At 44.2% G+C, this 16,843-nt stretch overlaps 1 protein-coding gene across 2 annotated transcripts; it reads right to left on the bottom strand.

Annotated features, from left to right (window-relative positions):
• Positions 1-13,195: 13,195 nt before the first annotated feature.
• On the bottom strand, positions 13,196-16,539 carry LOC135398834 (uncharacterized). Of its 2 annotated transcripts, XM_064630359.1 has the most exons (4): positions 15,165-16,539; positions 14,597-14,732; positions 14,206-14,356; positions 13,196-13,452 (listed from the first exon to the last, which is right to left on the bottom strand). In XM_064630359.1, exons 1-4 carry the CDS (start codon positions 16,444-16,446, stop codon positions 13,201-13,203), a joined length of 1,821 nt encoding a protein of 606 aa, XP_064486429.1. In that variant the 5' UTR covers positions 16,447-16,539; the 3' UTR covers positions 13,196-13,200. The 2 variants fall into 2 exon arrangements, with proteins under 2 accessions (XP_064486429.1, XP_064486420.1); XM_064630350.1 differs by having other exon boundaries at positions 13,196-14,356.
• Between the last annotated feature and the right edge of the window lie 304 nt (positions 16,540-16,843).

The following is a 16,843-nucleotide window of genomic DNA, read 5'->3' as shown; positions in this document are numbered from 1 at the left end:
TAATAAAATTTTAATCAATAAAATAAACATAGATATGCTTTTAATTAAGTGTAGATGTGCACTTGAAAACAGAAGAGACAATTGCTCTACATTGAAAAGATGGACAGATTTTGTACTCGATACCATAAGTCATGGGAAGATGTGATAAAAAACTGCTTCGAAAAGGAGGAGCCGCGAAACGATTTCATTATCGCTGCATTTCAATACGTCCTAGACATGGTCGTATTCGGAGATATGGTACAAACTACAGAACTGAAGGTGCAAGAATTTATATGCCGAATCTACAATACTTATAAAAATATCTGCACATCAACGTCGGAAGGGCCATTGGGATTGATGGCGGAGTTTTTGAGGTTTGCCAACGAAGAATTGAAATACACTAGACCAGATGTAATTGTAATCATTGCAATGGGCATTGCATACATCAAGAAAGCAGTCGGATCAAATTATCATATACAAGCGGTCTATATCGCACGATTCATTACGGAGTTGTTGAAATTACACATATCTGAGATGGAAAGTACATAAAATCTTATCACGTGATATATTCCACTACCACGGCAACGCAATTATTTTCTTCTACCAGTCTCTGCAACGATGTCGAATCAACAGAAGTTCAATATTGTCGTGCAAGGTCTGATGTATTATCACCTGTTAAAACTCAACAAACATATCAATTGCGGTGGACCACCCGACGATTTTCATCTAATACTGTCTTGTACGCCATTCAAGAACCTTCATACAAAGGAAGGAAGCATCAATAAGAGACTGTGCAAGTTCATCGCGACAAAGTGCAAGTTGTTGAAGCAATACAAACACGGCGACAACATAGCGCTTGCGTTAATCAACGCTGGATTCAAGCGCCCAATAATCAGAATAAACTATTTAATGTCTTCGGAATTCATCAATGAAGACAACAAACGAAAACTTCAGTGTTGACAAAAATATTTATTTATTTGTTCCACACTCCAATCGGGTTGCTTGTCAAAGTCATCTTTTCTTCTTTTACTAAGTCTGGGATAGTGCAACTGATTGAGAAATATACATGCACTGTGGAATTTAATTCATGAAATATGATAAGTTTTCACACGAGATTAGTGATCCTTTTTGTAATCATAGACCGATGTATCATGTCTCTAAATTTCAATGACCGATTCTTCTCCGGCAATTCTATCCATCGGGTGTTGAATTTTGTACAGAGTGTAGTCGAGTAAAACCTATTTGGTGGTCAGGTCTCATTCCATATGAGAATTCTTACACAAATTGTGGAATATTCGTTTCCTTAGCGATCATTGTTCTCAGTCTAGCCATGCTAAATGTAAAGTGTTTTTCATTGTGATGCGAAGAATTCATTATAATGATGACAAAGATTACAATTATTGTTTCATTTATACACTTGTTTATTTTGATAAATTACAATTCTATTTCAAACTCTGAAGTTTTCGTTTGTTGTCTTCATTGATGAATTCCGAAGACATTAAATACTTTATTCTGATTATTGGGCGCTTGAATCCAGCGTTAATTAACGTACGTAGGCGCTATGTTGTCGCCGTGTTTGTATTGCTTCAACAACGTCGCGATGAACTTGCACAGTCTCTTATTGACGCTTCCTTTCTTTGTATGAAGGTTCTTGAATGGCGTACAAGAGAGTATTAGATGAAAATCGTCCGGTGGTCCACCGCAATTGATATGTTTGTTGAGTTTCAACAGGTGATAATACATCAGACCTTGCACGACAATATTGAACTTCTGTTGATTCGACATCGTTGCAGAGACTGGTAGAAGAAAATAATTGCGTTGCCGTGGTAGTGGAATATATCACGTGATAAGATTTTATGTACTTTCCATCTCAGATATGTGTAATTTCAACAAATCCGTAATGAATCGTGCGATATAGAGCGCTTGTATATGATAATTTGATCCGACTGCTTTCTTGATGTATGCAATGCCCAGTGCAATGATTACAATTACATCTGGTCTAGTGTATTTCAATTTTTCGTTGGCAAACCTCAAAAACTCCGCCATCAATCCCAATGGCCCTTCCGACGTTGATGTGCAGATATTTTTGTAAGTATTGTAGATTCGGCATATAAATTCTTGCACCTTCAGTTCTGTAGTTTGTACCATATCTCCGAATACGACCATGTCTAGGACGTATTGAAATGCAGCGATAATGAAATCGTTTCGCGGCTCCCCCTTTTCGAAGCAGTTTTTTATCACATCTTCCCATGACTTATGGTATCGAGTACAAAATCTGTCCATCTTTCCAATGTAGAGCCAATTGTCTCTTCTGTTTTCAAGTGCACATCTACACTTAATTAAAAGCATATCTATGTTTATTTTATTGATTAAAATTTTATTATCTGGTTTCGAATGCTATAATCTCCACCTGTCGTGAGAATTATTGTTTTGATTTTGTTTCAAGTATTCACTCGTCTGATACTCTATGAGTTGTGAACTTACTGCCTGAAATAATTATTGTCTTGCATTTGCTTCAATTGTTCACTCGCATGACATAAGTAAGTACCTCTAAGATGGGAATGCCTCATAACTCTGAGTTGCATTTCACATTTGATATTTCTGTGTGGTTCATTAGAAATTTCAGTTGCAAGATATTAAATTTGTTTCTCGTTTTTGATTGAGTATCGTTGCTACCAATTAATAATTTGGACTTTCTCTACATCTTCAATAACAATATCGCATCTCTACAAACTTAGCCGACTTGTCAACCACTTTGACGAAAGATTTCCGTTTCAGGGAAAGGATGCGGAAAGATAGTGACCCCAGCGAGTGATATCGACATCTATTTGCGCTGCACAATAAACTATATCGTCTTTGAATTCTCTCTTATCTGACCTCTAGAGCGTTCTGTTTGCTGGACGAAGGAATATAGCCCCCAACCCTTTGAGTGATAAAGCATGCGCTGTGCTATGGTCACATAGATATAGACATAAAGTCTCCCGGCTTTGACGAAACGAGTGAAAACCGTGCATATTTCCTATGTCTTGGATACCTCCATCAAGGTTCGTAGTGTTTGTTAGAATGAAAATTGTATATTGGTCGATTTTATGATGGTTCAATGATAGATTATTTTCCTCTGTTGATGTTTACGTGTCGCCGCGTGTTCCTCTGTTCTTCAGCGTTAAGTCTGTGCTATTTCGCCATTGATAGATTGATTAGCTATTATTTCTCTATGTGTTGGATGGTGCGCAGGTTTGGCTCTCTATTAATTGTAGCTGTTGATTGTGTTCTTTCTCGTTATTTCCTTACGTCTATGCTGTTCACTTAATAAGAAATTAAAAGTTGAGTAATGTTGGAATATGAAACTGAGATTCCCTATTGAGCTCGAAATGTTATGACAAATATTCACGCTATTGCAAAGATGGTTCTGACGTCTCAGACTTTTATAATACAATTTGTAATTTGATTGTAATCGTATTGATTAAGAATATCTTCTTTGTATTGGTATAGATTTTATTTCCTCTTCACGTATAGGAATATTAATTTTCTGATGAGTTTGATTTTCTGAATGATAGATTACTGTGTTGTTTTGATTAAGAATAACTTCTTTGTAGTGGTGTAGATTTTATTTCCTCGTGTCGTTCGTATTCCATGGTCTTCCATACATCTATCGGCACCCGTCTTCAACAAATCAGGGTAGATATCATTAGATCTGGTTGTTGGCTAGAAGCGTGCTATGTGGTGAAGTTCATTTTTAGCATGTATATTTTCTGATGAGTTTGACAAATGTATTGGTATAGATTTTATTTCCTCTTGTGTTCTTGTCGTTCGTGTTCTGCTTGTTGGCTGGGAGTGTGCTATGTGGTGAAGTTCATTTTTAACATGTCTATTTTCTGATGAGTTTGACAAATGTATTGGTATAGATTTTATTTCCTCTTGTGTTCGTGTCGTTCTTTGTTCTGTTTGTTGGCTAGGAGTGTGCTATGTGGTGGAGTGGAATATCTTCTTTGTATTGGTGTAGATTTTATTTCCTCTTGTGTTCGTGTCGTTCTTTGTTCTGTTTGTTGGCTTGGAGCGTGATATGTGGTGAAGTTCATTTTTAACATGTCTATTTCCTGATGAGTTTGATTTTTTCATTTTCTGAATGATAGATTACTATGTTGTTTTGATTAACCAATGTAGTGGTATAGATTTTATTTCCTCTTGTGTTCGTGTCCCCTTATGAAAAAAAATTTATATTTTCTACAGGATTTCTATAGGAAACCCTAGATAGAGCGCATAAGAATTAGATTAAAACTTGTATCTACTCCGAAAGGAGTTTCTACGAATAAATGGGAATACTATCGGATAGAAAATAGATAAAGCATTTATATATACATTGAAAACAAAGTAGTTAGACATAGGATAGAAAGTTGCCCCATTTTTCTACACAGATTGTGTTTATGTAGGACACAAAGTTGCCTCATTTTTCTATACTGACTGTATTTATGTACTACATGAAGTGGACTTTACTGTCAATAGATGGTGCGTCACAAAACGGGTTACGAAAGAATTTTGAAGAGGGAGCCGATGGCAGTAGCTCGATAATCTTCTTCCGTATTTCAAAAACCAGGAACTTTCCATTTATTTCACCGCCACATCCCACCCACTGCGCAAAACACCAAACCGCAAAAAAAAAAAGAAAGAAAAAAAGGAACGAAGAAGAAACCGAAGAAATACGCTTGCACACGCTCACGCCTGTGACGTGTTTGCAGAGGAACAGATACTAATAGAACACGCAACGACATGGCTAGGCCACATGTGGAGCCGTCTTAGCTAGAGATGCAACCACACGGGTGAGGAGCGCACGCATAGATTGTTATTTCGGTAGCGAATAACAACCACAAAGAATATTTCCTCCAACTGGTTAGTATATTACTGCATTAAGGACTGTGTTTATTACTCAAATTACTCCAACTAACCCAGCACAATCTCCACACCAAAATAATGTGGTGCTGCACGTTGCGCATGCATGGAGCCAGCCCCGTACTAAACGATTAGCTACATGCTATCAGTGAGTTACACTTGGTTTAAACGATGGTATAGACAGTTGAAATAGGTACAAAAATGGCACTTCCGCCCTGGTTTACACATACACTTTTTATACCTTTTCTTCTGACAGTGTAGAAGCAGCAGTTCGTCAAGTGCAACATTAAAAAGTAATAAACGGTAAATGTTGCCTGAAGTGATAAGTCACAATATTGGTATTAGCATTTGTATCTATGCCCATACATGCACAAATCACGTGTATTAGTTGTTCTTCAAATGTACAGCAAAAACAAGTAACACATGTCCCTAAAAAAGACCTTTTCGGCGCCTAGTATTAGCTCTATAGAGACTGTATAGAAAATGTATACATTCTAGTTCCTGAATCCTGTATAGAATGTGTATAGAGTTTAGCAGTTAAAAACCCTATACAGCTTTTATCTATTTCCTATGCAGAAAATTGACACCAGATACGATAAATAGATTATGTATAGGTCCTGTATAGAAACTAGAAAATCATTCTTATTGCCTGCGTGCCGGCTGCTTTTCCCGTCGGCACAGGGTGCGGGCCATCACCGCTCCTGTGGCTATTGGCGACCGGCACTCGGTGTCGGGATAGCTGGCGGTGGTTTTCTCGCCGGTAGCGGGATTTTGAACACCGTGGGAGTATTACTAGGATTTATATTGACACGGTTTATTTCAGCACGATTTATTTCGGAACGATTTATTTTGGACGGTTTGTTTCGGTCACCACCCGAGGGGAGCACGCATAGATTGTTATTTCAGTAGCGAATAACAGTCACTGAAAGCATTTCCTCCAACTGTTAATATATTACTGCATTAAGGACTGTGTTTATTATTCAAATTACTCGAACTAGACCGGCACAATCTCCACACCAAATTAATGAGCCAGCCCCGTACTATACGATTAGCTACTGCGATCAGTGTGTTACACTTGGTTTAAACGATGGTATAGACAGTTGAAATATGTGCAAAAATATTACTTCCGCCCTCGTTTACCTTTTTATACATACGCTTTTCATACCTTTTCCCCTGACAGTGTAGAAGCAGCAGTTCTTCAAGTGCAACATTAAAAAATACTAAACGGCAAATGTTCACGTTGTCTGAAGTGATAAGTCACAATTTTGCTATTAGCATTTGTATCAGTGTTCATACATGCACACATCACATGTATTAGTTGTTCTTCAAATGTACAGCAAAAAACAAGTAGCACATGTTCGTAAATAAGATCTTTCGGGGCAGCTATAGTATTAGCTCTATAGAGATTGTATAGAAAATGTATACATTGTAGAGTCTGAATCCTGTATAGAAACTGTATAGAGTTTACCAGTTAAAAACCCTATACAGCTTCTATCTATTTCCTATGCACAAGATTCACACGAGACATGATAGATAGATTATCTATAGGTCTTGTATAGAAACTAGAAAATCATTTAGTCTGTGCTGTTCACATTTAACTGCATACAACTATCAGAACTTCCCGCTATTGCACTGATGGTTCTCACGTATAGGAATATTAGACGTTTTATAATACAATTTGTAATTTTCATTGTAATCGTATTGATTGAGAATATCTTAAATGCGCTATCACTTCTGATTCATTGAAAACTTCCACTAATAAAAAATATTGTGTTTGATTTGTGATACCTATTCAATGCTAATGTATCGTACCTGTAATAAGTATTGTTACGTGTATTGTGTCCCTTCTATTTCAGATTTTTTGGCTAAGTTTTTCCCATTAACGCGGAGTCATAACATAATTCCTAATGACTTTAATAAATATATTTTCACTTGTACTTTTGTGTTTGGCTGTCCTTTGCATGTAAACTGCACACCTGTTGTAGCTGGAAAAATATGTGAAGTCGGCGGCCCAGGCTGAAAAATGACGAAAGTCGGCGGCCCAGGCTGAATGGTAAACGCACACGCAGCCCTCCGGCCACGCGACGCCCAAGTAGGAAAATTGTGAAAGAAGTCAGCCCAGGGTGAATGGTAAGCGCGCAGCCCTTCGGTCACACTCCGCCCACCATAGCAGCCCTCCGGTCACGCTCCGCCCACCTGTCGCGAGAATGAAGTCGGCCCAAGTATGAAAATGGTGAAAGAAGTCAGCCCAGGGTGAAGGGTAAGCGCGCAGCCCTCCGGTCACGCTCCGCCCACCACAGCAGCCCTCCACCCGAGCACCGCCCTGTTACAGGTGGTGGAGGTTTTTCGGCTGGGTTTTTTTTCCTTCACCTGGTTGGCATCACAATTCCCACCACTATTGGCTTTAATAAATATATCTCAACTTGATTGGAATTAATAAATATATTTTGACTTGTACTTTTTGTGTATGACCCTTCTTTGCGTGTCTCTGCATGTAACAATATCGCATCTCTACAAACTTAGCTGACTTGACAACCACTTTGACGAAAGATTTCCGTTTCAGTGAAAGGATGCGAAAAGATAGTGACCCCCGACTATTGACTTTACAAATGACAACTTGAATGGCATTAATAAATATATTTTCACTTGTACTTCTTGTGTATGACCCTTCTTTGCATGTCTCTGCATGTAAACCGCTCACCTGCTGTATCGGAAAAATATGTGAAGTCGGCCAAAGAAGTCTGCCCAGGCTGAAAAATACGCAACGATGAGCGCACGCGCAGCCCTCCCCCGCCGATAAGCGCGCGGACAACCATCCCCACACGCGCCGCGCAGGGAAAAATACGCGCAGGGCTCAGGGTAGGGGTCAGGGGTCCAGGTTGTAGTTTCGTCCCCCCCCCCGTAGTTTCTGTACGTCTCTCTACTACTAATTGCGTTACTTGTAATCAATTACCTTTTTGAGTAATTTTTCGAGTAATCAATTACTTTACTGTCAAAGTAATTTTTCGAGTAATCAATTACTTTACTGTCAAAGTAATTTTTCGAGTAATCAATTACTTTTCTGAGTAATCGATTACTCAGTAACTGATTACTTTTGGGCAGAGATTAGCTTATCTTTCAGATGTTCTGCCCCAAGTCAAGCCCCTGGTGCCATCAGCCTTTGTTGGGCTGTTCTACTATAGCAAGCGGAGGTCATTGTAATAACGCTCTGGAATTTCAGAGTCTCTCTCCCTAATCTCTTCCTACACCAGTGTGATGGTACCTGAAGCTTTGGAGGTTTAGTGAGTCATGGTGAAGTTCCAAGCAATGCTCTTCCACAATCGGGTTAACGTCTTCCCGGGCGTACAGATCTCCTTGTCCTACGTGTTTTTGTTTGTCTTGCTATTTCAGCTGTTCCGCTGTTGGACCTTTTTTTTTTTCTGAGGCACACAAAGACGGTTATAATTTGCGTGAATGCAGAGTAACGGACGAAGTAACGCGTTACTTTTCTACTCGTTACTCAAATACATTTGAAGCCGAGTAATTGGTAATGGTAATCAATTACTTTTTCCACAGAAGTAACGGTAACGGTAATCAATTACTTTTTTCGAGTAACGGGCACAAGTATGCATATGTTACCGAAGTGTAACAGTAGCCTTTCCTGCCTCGAGCCACACTCCACACCCAAATGTACAGCAGTAATTTCCACTGCTCAGTGTTGGCATTTCCTGTCCCAGTAAGAATGTCATCTACTGCGTCTGATCTTCATTCTAAACTGCCCAATAGAATTCTGCTCTGTTGCGATATGACATGTCATATGCATCAGAGCCGTGTCTCATGCACAGTGTAGCAAGGATTTATTCTTGCCTTAGCATGTGCCCTTCACAACTAATATAGCAGAGTTTCCTACACTCTCGTGAAGAAAACGGATAGAAAGCGCTAAAAACGATGCGTTGTCTTTTACTCTTGCTCTATGCGTAGGGAATGACTTTTTCGGGTTAAACTCGATTCCACCCGGTTATTCCCCCCCGCCTAACTGACCCCCGACCGATTCGGGTTAAATCCGATTTCTCCCCGAATCCCAGTCACTATGAGATCCTCAAGTGACGTTTCCACTGAAGACGAACAAAGGTCGCCACGTGTAACACATGTAAGAATGGGTCACTTACGTTCCCAGCAATACACCCCTGTGTTTCAACACTGTTTATGCCTTCGGGGATTACCGCTGGAAGGTCACGATCCCGCAAAAAAAAAAAAAAAAATGAGATTAGGAAAGGACTTAATAGACAAGAGGAGAAACAAAAACACCCGATAACACCCGAAGGCACAATTATCGCCCGATTTCTCCCCGAACTGCAGATTTAAAAATAGCGCCCGATTTTTCCCCCCGAATCTGAGAAAGGCATTTAACCCGAAAAAGTCACTCCCTATCTATGCGTCATGAACTCTCGCTTACTGCGTTCCCAAGCAGCACAATGTACTGAAAGTCGAGTGCAATAGGGGTGGACGGTATGTGTCCTATCAATGTTCTTGAGTTTCACATGTCTGTTCAAGGCCTTCCACCTACCCGTCCACCCCTATTGCACTCGACTTTCAGTACATTGTGCTGCTTGGGTTTAGTAAAAGTAAAAAACCTAGTCTTTTTTACTCTTATCTTGGGAACAGGCGTGGCATCGTGATCTTGTATTTTTTGTACTCTCAATTGAGACATAATGAACATATCAGTATCAGAATTTGCAGTTTATTGTAGTCGTCAAGCTCTTACACCAACGATTCCAGTGTCACAACGCACTCTTTATTTACAATGTCCTCTCGAAGTCACGCGTAATTAACAACAACACCGCAGCCGCGCACATCCCGGTTTACATTCAATCCACCGTCCCCACGTGCCCACGTGCGTCCAACGCGTCCAACCACCGCCGTCTCTCCTCACACACACACCGCTCCACACCAGCTCCCGTGGCATAGTGGTTAGAGTGATCGCTTTCCACGCCGGGACTGGGAGGTGACACGGGTTCGAATCCTGTCACCGGCTGTGCTGTCTGAGGTTTTCCCTGGGTTTTCTGAAGACTTTCCAGACGAATGTCGGCACAGTTCCCCTTGAAGTCGGCCCAGGACGCATACTAATCCCCCTGTCCCCCACTCGTTCCTGCTGCCCTCTCTTCATCTGTCCACGTCTATACGCCGCTCATAGCCACAGTTGCTTCGCGGCGCTAACACGAAAAAAAAAAACACCGCTCCACACGTGCCCTCTCCCTTTCCCTCCTCAAGTCCCGCACCTCCTCCTCTCTGCTTATGTCGTCGTCTCTCTCTCATGCCCCTCCTCACAGTTCCCCCCCCCCTTAAAAGTGGCACAGCAGGGGGTCCAAGGTGCATGGTACGGACTGAGTTGGTCAGCATTAGCCAGGCCTATCTTTTTTCCTGTGAGAGGGTCCTTCAAGGTGTAGGTATTTCTGCCCAAACTGCCACTGATACAAAATGGTCCTTGGCGTCGAGGAGCCAGCTTGGCTGTGAACCCTATGCTTGCCTTGCTTAGGGGGTGTGTATCTCTCAGGACTAGGTCTCCAACCTGGAAAGAGTCAGGTCGGCGTCTCCTGTTGTAGTTTGCCTCCTGGGTGGATCTTGCTAGGGCCAGGTGTTCTCTTGCAAATTCCAAGGCATCACGCAAGTACAGGTTGAGCTCTGCTGCCAGGGAGTGGGGAGCAGAAGGTTCCTCTGCATTGGCGGTACTCTGTCTGTGATCCCAGGGTGTGCGGAGCTCCCGGCCGTAGCACAAGAATGCAGGGGTGTACCCCGTGACGACGCTCTCTGACGTGCGCATTGCAAATGCGACTTCCGGCAATCGCTTGTCCCAGTCTCTGTGCGACAAACAGTAGTTAGTGATGCACTGTTTAACTGTCGCGTTGTGACGTTCTACGGTTTGGCCTGCTGGACGGTAAGGGACCGTGTGACGCTCTTTTATTCCCCAGTGTTGCAGGACACCTTTCCATAACTTACTGACGAATGGCTTCCCATTGTCGCTCGAGATCGAGGAAGGAACACCATGTCGACAGAAGACATCGACCATTCTGTCAATGATTGCCCTGGAAGTTGGCGAACGGATGGGAAACAGTTCAATAAACTTTGTAAACTTGTCCAGTACAACCAGTATGTATTTGTTCTGCTTAGGGGTCGAGGGCAGTGGGCCCACCAGATCAACACTCAGCTCCTGCATTGGACAGGTAGGCCAGGAGCTGTCCATCAACCCTCTTGGTTTCTGACGATGCGGCTTGAATGCTTGGCACTGCCGGCAACCACGTACATATCGCGACGTGTCTGACCAAAGGCCCAACCAAGTAAATCTGCTCTGAATGCGTCTCAATGTCTTGAAGAAACCCACATGGCCACTGAGGGGATGATCATGTTCTGCCTTTAGTACAATGTCTCTTAGGTGTTGCGGAAGCCAGGCAACTCTTTGCTCGCCGACTGTGTATAGCAGGGTGCCTTCGGGTGAGATTTCACTGTGCTTGGCCAAGTCCCGCACTTTCTTCTGCGTTTTGTCGTCGTGTGGTAGTGCTCCTGTTTCTAGGCACTGGAACAACAGGTTGAGCCATGGGTCTTTACGCTGCTCTGCCGCCAGCTTGGACCTGTCAGTCAATGCGGTGGTATCTATGAAGTCGACGTGTGCTGCAGCATCGAAGCAGATGGTTTGCTCTGGCTCTTCCATTTACATGGGGAACAGGTCCTCTGCTAGACTCAGTGGGGTGGTAGCTCCAGCGGGAGTCATTACTGGGAACCTGCTGAGAGCATCAGCTGGGATATTGCAGCGTCCTCGGCGGTGCTTAATTGTGCAATTAAACCCTTGTAACCTCAGCACCCACCTTCGCACACGTCCTGACGCTTGATCCGTTTTAAACATCCAAGTTAACGATGCGTGGTCGCAATGAATTTCAAAAGACGTGAACTCTATGTAAGGTCGAAATTTGTCCACAGCCCACACCACTGCCAAACACTCCAATTCTTGTGTTGTATAGTTCTTTTCCGCCTCACTAAGGGTTCTGCTTATAAAAGAGACTGGTCGAAGTTGGCCTTCCACACTTTGCAGCAAGACACCAGCAATACCTGTGCCACTGGCATCGGTTTCGATTACAAATGGCCTGTTTAGGTCCGGCAATGCGAGCACTACATCTCCTGCCAACGTAGCCTTCAAAGCTGCAAATGACGCCTGCTGTTCGGCACCCCAAACCCAGCGTGCTCCTTTCTTTAGTAGCCCAGTAAGGGGCTTTGCTATATCGGAAAACCAGGGAATAAAGTTCCTATAGTACCCCATGTCATGTCGCAGGGTAAAAGACCAGGCCGTACTTGCAGCAAACGCTTTATTGCTGGCACAATGAACAGTGCCCCCGGCGTGGGGTGCCACACAAATGACAGTCTGGCGCACCGAACTGTGCGCGCCTTTTAACAGAACCAGGCGAGGAGGAGGAGGAGGAGGAGGAGGAGGAGGAAAGCAGATAGCGCGCGACGTAACATCGATAAGATACCGGCATGCGTGCGCGGGAACATACATGACACTTCCCTCCCTCCTAATACAAAACTAATGAGCTTGATAACGCTCGGGAGGACGTCTGTCTCGGACAGGGTATCTTCTTTCTTGAGCAGTCGGCTGTGGAACTCCAATGCTGTCCTGAATGGGTTCCGGAGTGCCGGGTCGCTGCACGGCTCCGCGGGCCCGGTCACTTGTTGGGAGTACCTCAGAGGAGCTGGGAATATCCGACTGTTCGAAGTCCGTAGGTGCTGCAAGCCAGGGACCTGAATCGTTGTCGCACTTTGCCTCTTGGGTAGTGGTTCTGCTTGCGTATAGCCTGAGTTGATCTTGATGACGACGCCACACAATTGAGGTGTCCTGGACTGGTGAAACTCGTACCCTGTAAGACACTGGGCCGGTGTTACATAAAATTATTCCTGGCAACCACTTCTTCCCTCTTCTGAAATTTCGCACCATTACGCGATCCCCTTGTTTCAAAAGTCGTGGAATAGATGTTTTGCGTGCACTCTGTACAAACTGCGAATGTCTCACCCGACATTCAATTGATGGCTTCAGAAGATCGAGCCGAGTTCTCAACTGACGTTTGAAAAGTAGCATAGCTGGCGTTTCATGCGTTGTAGCGTGAATAGTTGTTCGGTAGGGAAACAAGAAGCGGTCTAGCAGCAGATTTAATGGTGTAGAAGGGTTACCTTTTCGCAGTGCAGTCTTGAGTGACAGCACGAACCTTTCCGCTAGTCCGTTGCTGCTCGGATGGTAAGGTGTAGTTGTGACATGACGGATGCCCATCTATTTCAAGAAGTCTTTGAGACACAGAATTCTTGAGACACAAATTATGGTCCGTTGTCTGTCACAAAACTTTCTGGAATTCCAAACCTGGAGAAAAGTTCGTGTAACTTTTCTATGGTGTGTTTTGTCGTCGTTTTTCCCATGATGAAGACCTCCGGCCATTTTGAATGGGCGTCCATGACTATTAAAAACATGTGACCCTTGAAGGGGCCCGCAAAATCCGCATGTAGTCTATGCCATGGAGCTGTAGGCCACGACCACGGGTGCAAGGGCGACTTCGGCGGCGCAGGCTGTACCTGTTGACAATCCAAGCATGTTTTTACACATTCTTCAATGTCCCTTTCGAGTGACGGCCACCACACGTAACTTCTAGCAAACACTTTGGTGCGGACTATGCCAGGGTGTCCATCGTGCAACTCAGACAGCACCGTTTTTTGAAATTTTCCTGGTACAACGACGCGCATTCCGTACAATAAGCAACCTTGGTGGACTGTGAATTCCAACTTTCTGTCAAAGTATGGCTTCAGTTCAGGGTCCTTCAGTGATGAAGGCCAACCTCTCATGACCATCTCTCGCACACGACACAATGTAGGATCAAGTCCAGTCTCTCTTGCAATATCTGAGCTTCTCAACGGCATTGTATCAAGCCGTAACGTGTAAAACATCTCAACATCTGCAGTCTCGTTGCATTCATACGTCAAGGGCATCCTAGAGAGACAGTCTGCTTCTACATTTTTACTGGCTTCTTTGTAGAGCAGAGTGTATCTATAAGCGGCTAAAGTGACCGCCCAACGTTGCAGACGGGCAGCGGCAACCGTAGGAATCCCCGTCTTAGGCCCGAATATTGTTTGCAGAGGTTTGTGATCAGTTATCAATGTAAATGACCTTCTATAGAGGTAGTAATGGAATTTACCAACTCCAAACACGAGAGCAAGTGCTTCGCGCTCCAGCTGCGAGTAACCCTGCTCAGCCTTGGTTAATGTTCGGGACGCGTATGCGATGGGCCGGGTAGTACCATCAGGAAACTTATGACTAAGCACAGCACCTACCCCATACGGAGACGCATCGCCGGCCAGTTGCAGCGGTAAGTAGGAGCTGTAGTGGGCCAAAACTGGAGCTGTCGTGATGACTTCCTTGATCTTGTTGAAGGAATGTTCGCACTCCGGTGACCAGAGCCAAGTCGCCTTATTGCACAACAGCCTGTTCAAAGGAAACGCAATAGTCGAAAGTTGAGGCACAAATTTTCCATAATAATTTACGAGCCCTAACAACGAGCGTAATTGTTGCTTGTTAACAGGTCTGGGCGCTTCCACAATCGCTTTAACCTTTTCAGGTGACGTATGAATTCCAGAGGCACTGATTACATGCCCTAGATATTCGAGACGGTCTTCGAAGAAATAACACTTGTTTCGTTTTACGCGAATACCACGCTCCACCAACCTCTTCAAGACTGCATCCAAGTTGGCCAGGTGTTCTTCCGGTGTCGACCCCGTAATCAGTAGGTCGTCCAAGTAACAGCACACCTTCGGTGATCCTTTCAGGACGTTCTCCATTATACGCTGGAATATCCCTGGGGCTGATGCGATTCCAAAAAGACGACGATTAACTTCAAACAATCCCTTATGAGTATTAAGGGTCAAATACTTCTTAGATTCGTCACACATTTCAATTTGTTGGTACGCTCTGCTCACATCTATCTTCGAGAATTTCTGGCCACCAGCTAGGCTTGACAGTAATTCCTCGATTTTTGGCAGAGGGTAATGATCGATGTCGAGCATTGGGTTGACAGTTGTTTTGTAATCGCCGCAGATACGCAGCGATCCATCTTTCTTGATTACCGGTACTATTGGCGTTGCAAACTCGCTCACCGGTACTGGGTTAATAATTCCCAAGTCTTGCAACTTCAACAACTCCTGTTCTACCGCTGGCTGTAGCGCAATTGGTACACTGCGGGCTTTCATGAACTTTGGGCGACTACCGTCCTTGAGAAAAAGTTGTGCTTTCTCACCTTTCACCGTCCCCAGCTCATCCTTGAAAATGGCACCGTACTTGTCTAGCAGGAGGTTCAACTTCCTTTTGACATCTTTCGCGGTATCCTGGGGCACACTGACACGACAGAAGTTGCACAGCGATGGCCAGTCCAGACGTATGCAGCGTAACCACTGACGGCCCAAAAGTGGTGGTCCAGGCTGGTGAACGACGTACAAGGGCAACGACGCAGCTTGGTTGTTGTACTGCACTTGTACTTGTACCACTCCTAGCGGCGCAACTTCTTCACCTGTATAGGTCCTTAGCTTCAAATCTGTTTTCTGAAACTGGCCATATCCAAATGTGGCTTTGAAATCATGAGCAGAAATAACGGAGACGGCTGCTCCAGTGTCTAACTCCATGGTGAGTGGAATCCCGTTAACAGTCATTGTTACACCAATGGGATCGCTTTTTCCATCTTGAATTCCTTTTATTGGAATAGATAGTGTCCGAACTGCGTCATACCTTTTTGGAATAGGTTTTCCGCCCTGATATCTCTTCCGCGCCCTGGACTTGCAAGCTCTGCGAATGTGGCCTTTCTTGTTGCACTGATAGCAAGTGGCATTGATGAAAGGACACGATAACGAGGCATGCTTTGCTGAGGCGCACCTAGAACATTCCGCAGATAAGCCGCTACGTGTTTTTTCCGCCTGTATCTTGAACAGGTCACCAGGACTTTCGTACTTTGCATGGGTCGCCGTGGCATTCTTGGAGGCGTTTTCCAGTGCCAAGGCCTTGTCGACGGCTTTTTGAAAAGAAAGCTTTTTATCTTCAGTGAAGAGTACACGTTGTATTTCAACTCGTTGAAGGCCGCACACGAATCTATCACGTAGGGACTCGTCCAAGAACAATCCAAAGTCACACGTTTCTGCCAATTTGCGTAGTGACGCAACGAATTCCGTGATGCTTTCATTGTCTCGTTGAGTCCTCCGGTGAAATTTTGCTCGTTCGCCGATGACTGAAGGTTCGGGAGTAAAATGTGCCCTTAGTAATTTAAGCACTGCATCAAAGGTCTTCGACGTTGGCTTGTCTGGACTACACAGGGACTTCAGCAGCCCATACGTCTTAGCACCGACGATACTAAAGAGCGCGTAAACTTTATCAGCGTCTTCAATGTGGTTGACCTGTATGTACGCTAGCAAACGTTCCTCGTATGCTGGCCAATCACTTGTTGATTCATCAAAGGGTTCCAATTGACCTACTTGCATATTTCGTGCCATTGCTGCTGCTGTGCTCGGGCGTGTATCCGTTTTAGCTTCCATGCGTGGTTCTTCTGAGCTCGTCGCCAAAATATGTCATGCCGCAGGGTAAAAGACCAGGCCGTACTTGCAGCAAACGCTTTATTGCTGGCACAATGAACAGTGCCCCCGGCGTGGGGTGCCACACAAATGACAGTCTGGCGCACCGAACTGTGCGCGCCTTTTAACAGAACCAGGCAAGTAGGAGGAGGAGGAGGAGGAAAGCAGATAGCGCGCGACGTAACATCGATAAGATACCGGCATGCGTGCGCGGGAACATACATGACACCCCACTAGGCCCAGGAACATCTGGAGTTCCTTCACGCTGTTTGGGCAGGGGAACTCTGAGACACCCAGTACTTTGTCTGGGTCAGGGCGACAGACCCCTGGGGAAATTACATGTCCAAGGAATTTTAAGGTT

This window comes from Ornithodoros turicata, chromosome 1 (genome assembly GCF_037126465.1).
Source record: "Ornithodoros turicata isolate Travis chromosome 1, ASM3712646v1, whole genome shotgun sequence".
NCBI classification, from domain to species: domain Eukaryota; kingdom Metazoa; phylum Arthropoda; class Arachnida; order Ixodida; family Argasidae; genus Ornithodoros; species Ornithodoros turicata.
Note: the sequence above shows the minus strand (reverse complement) of the source record. Positions and strands in the feature narration are given on the sequence as shown.

Bases quoted from the DNA above. Each gene is read 5' to 3' on its own strand.
- LOC135398834 (XM_064630350.1), bottom strand. From the start codon at position 16,446: ATGGAAGCTAAAACGGATACACGCCCGAGCACAGCAGCAGCAATGGCA. The intron at 14,733-15,164 runs GTGAGAAAGCAC...GAATCGCATCAG, and splicing joins TGAGCTGGGGACGGTGAAAG to CCCCAGGGATATTCCAGCGT. The intron at 14,357-14,596 runs GTTGGTGGAGCG...TCCTTTGAACAG, and splicing joins TTGGATGCAGTCTTGAAGAG to GCTGTTGTGCAATAAGGCGA.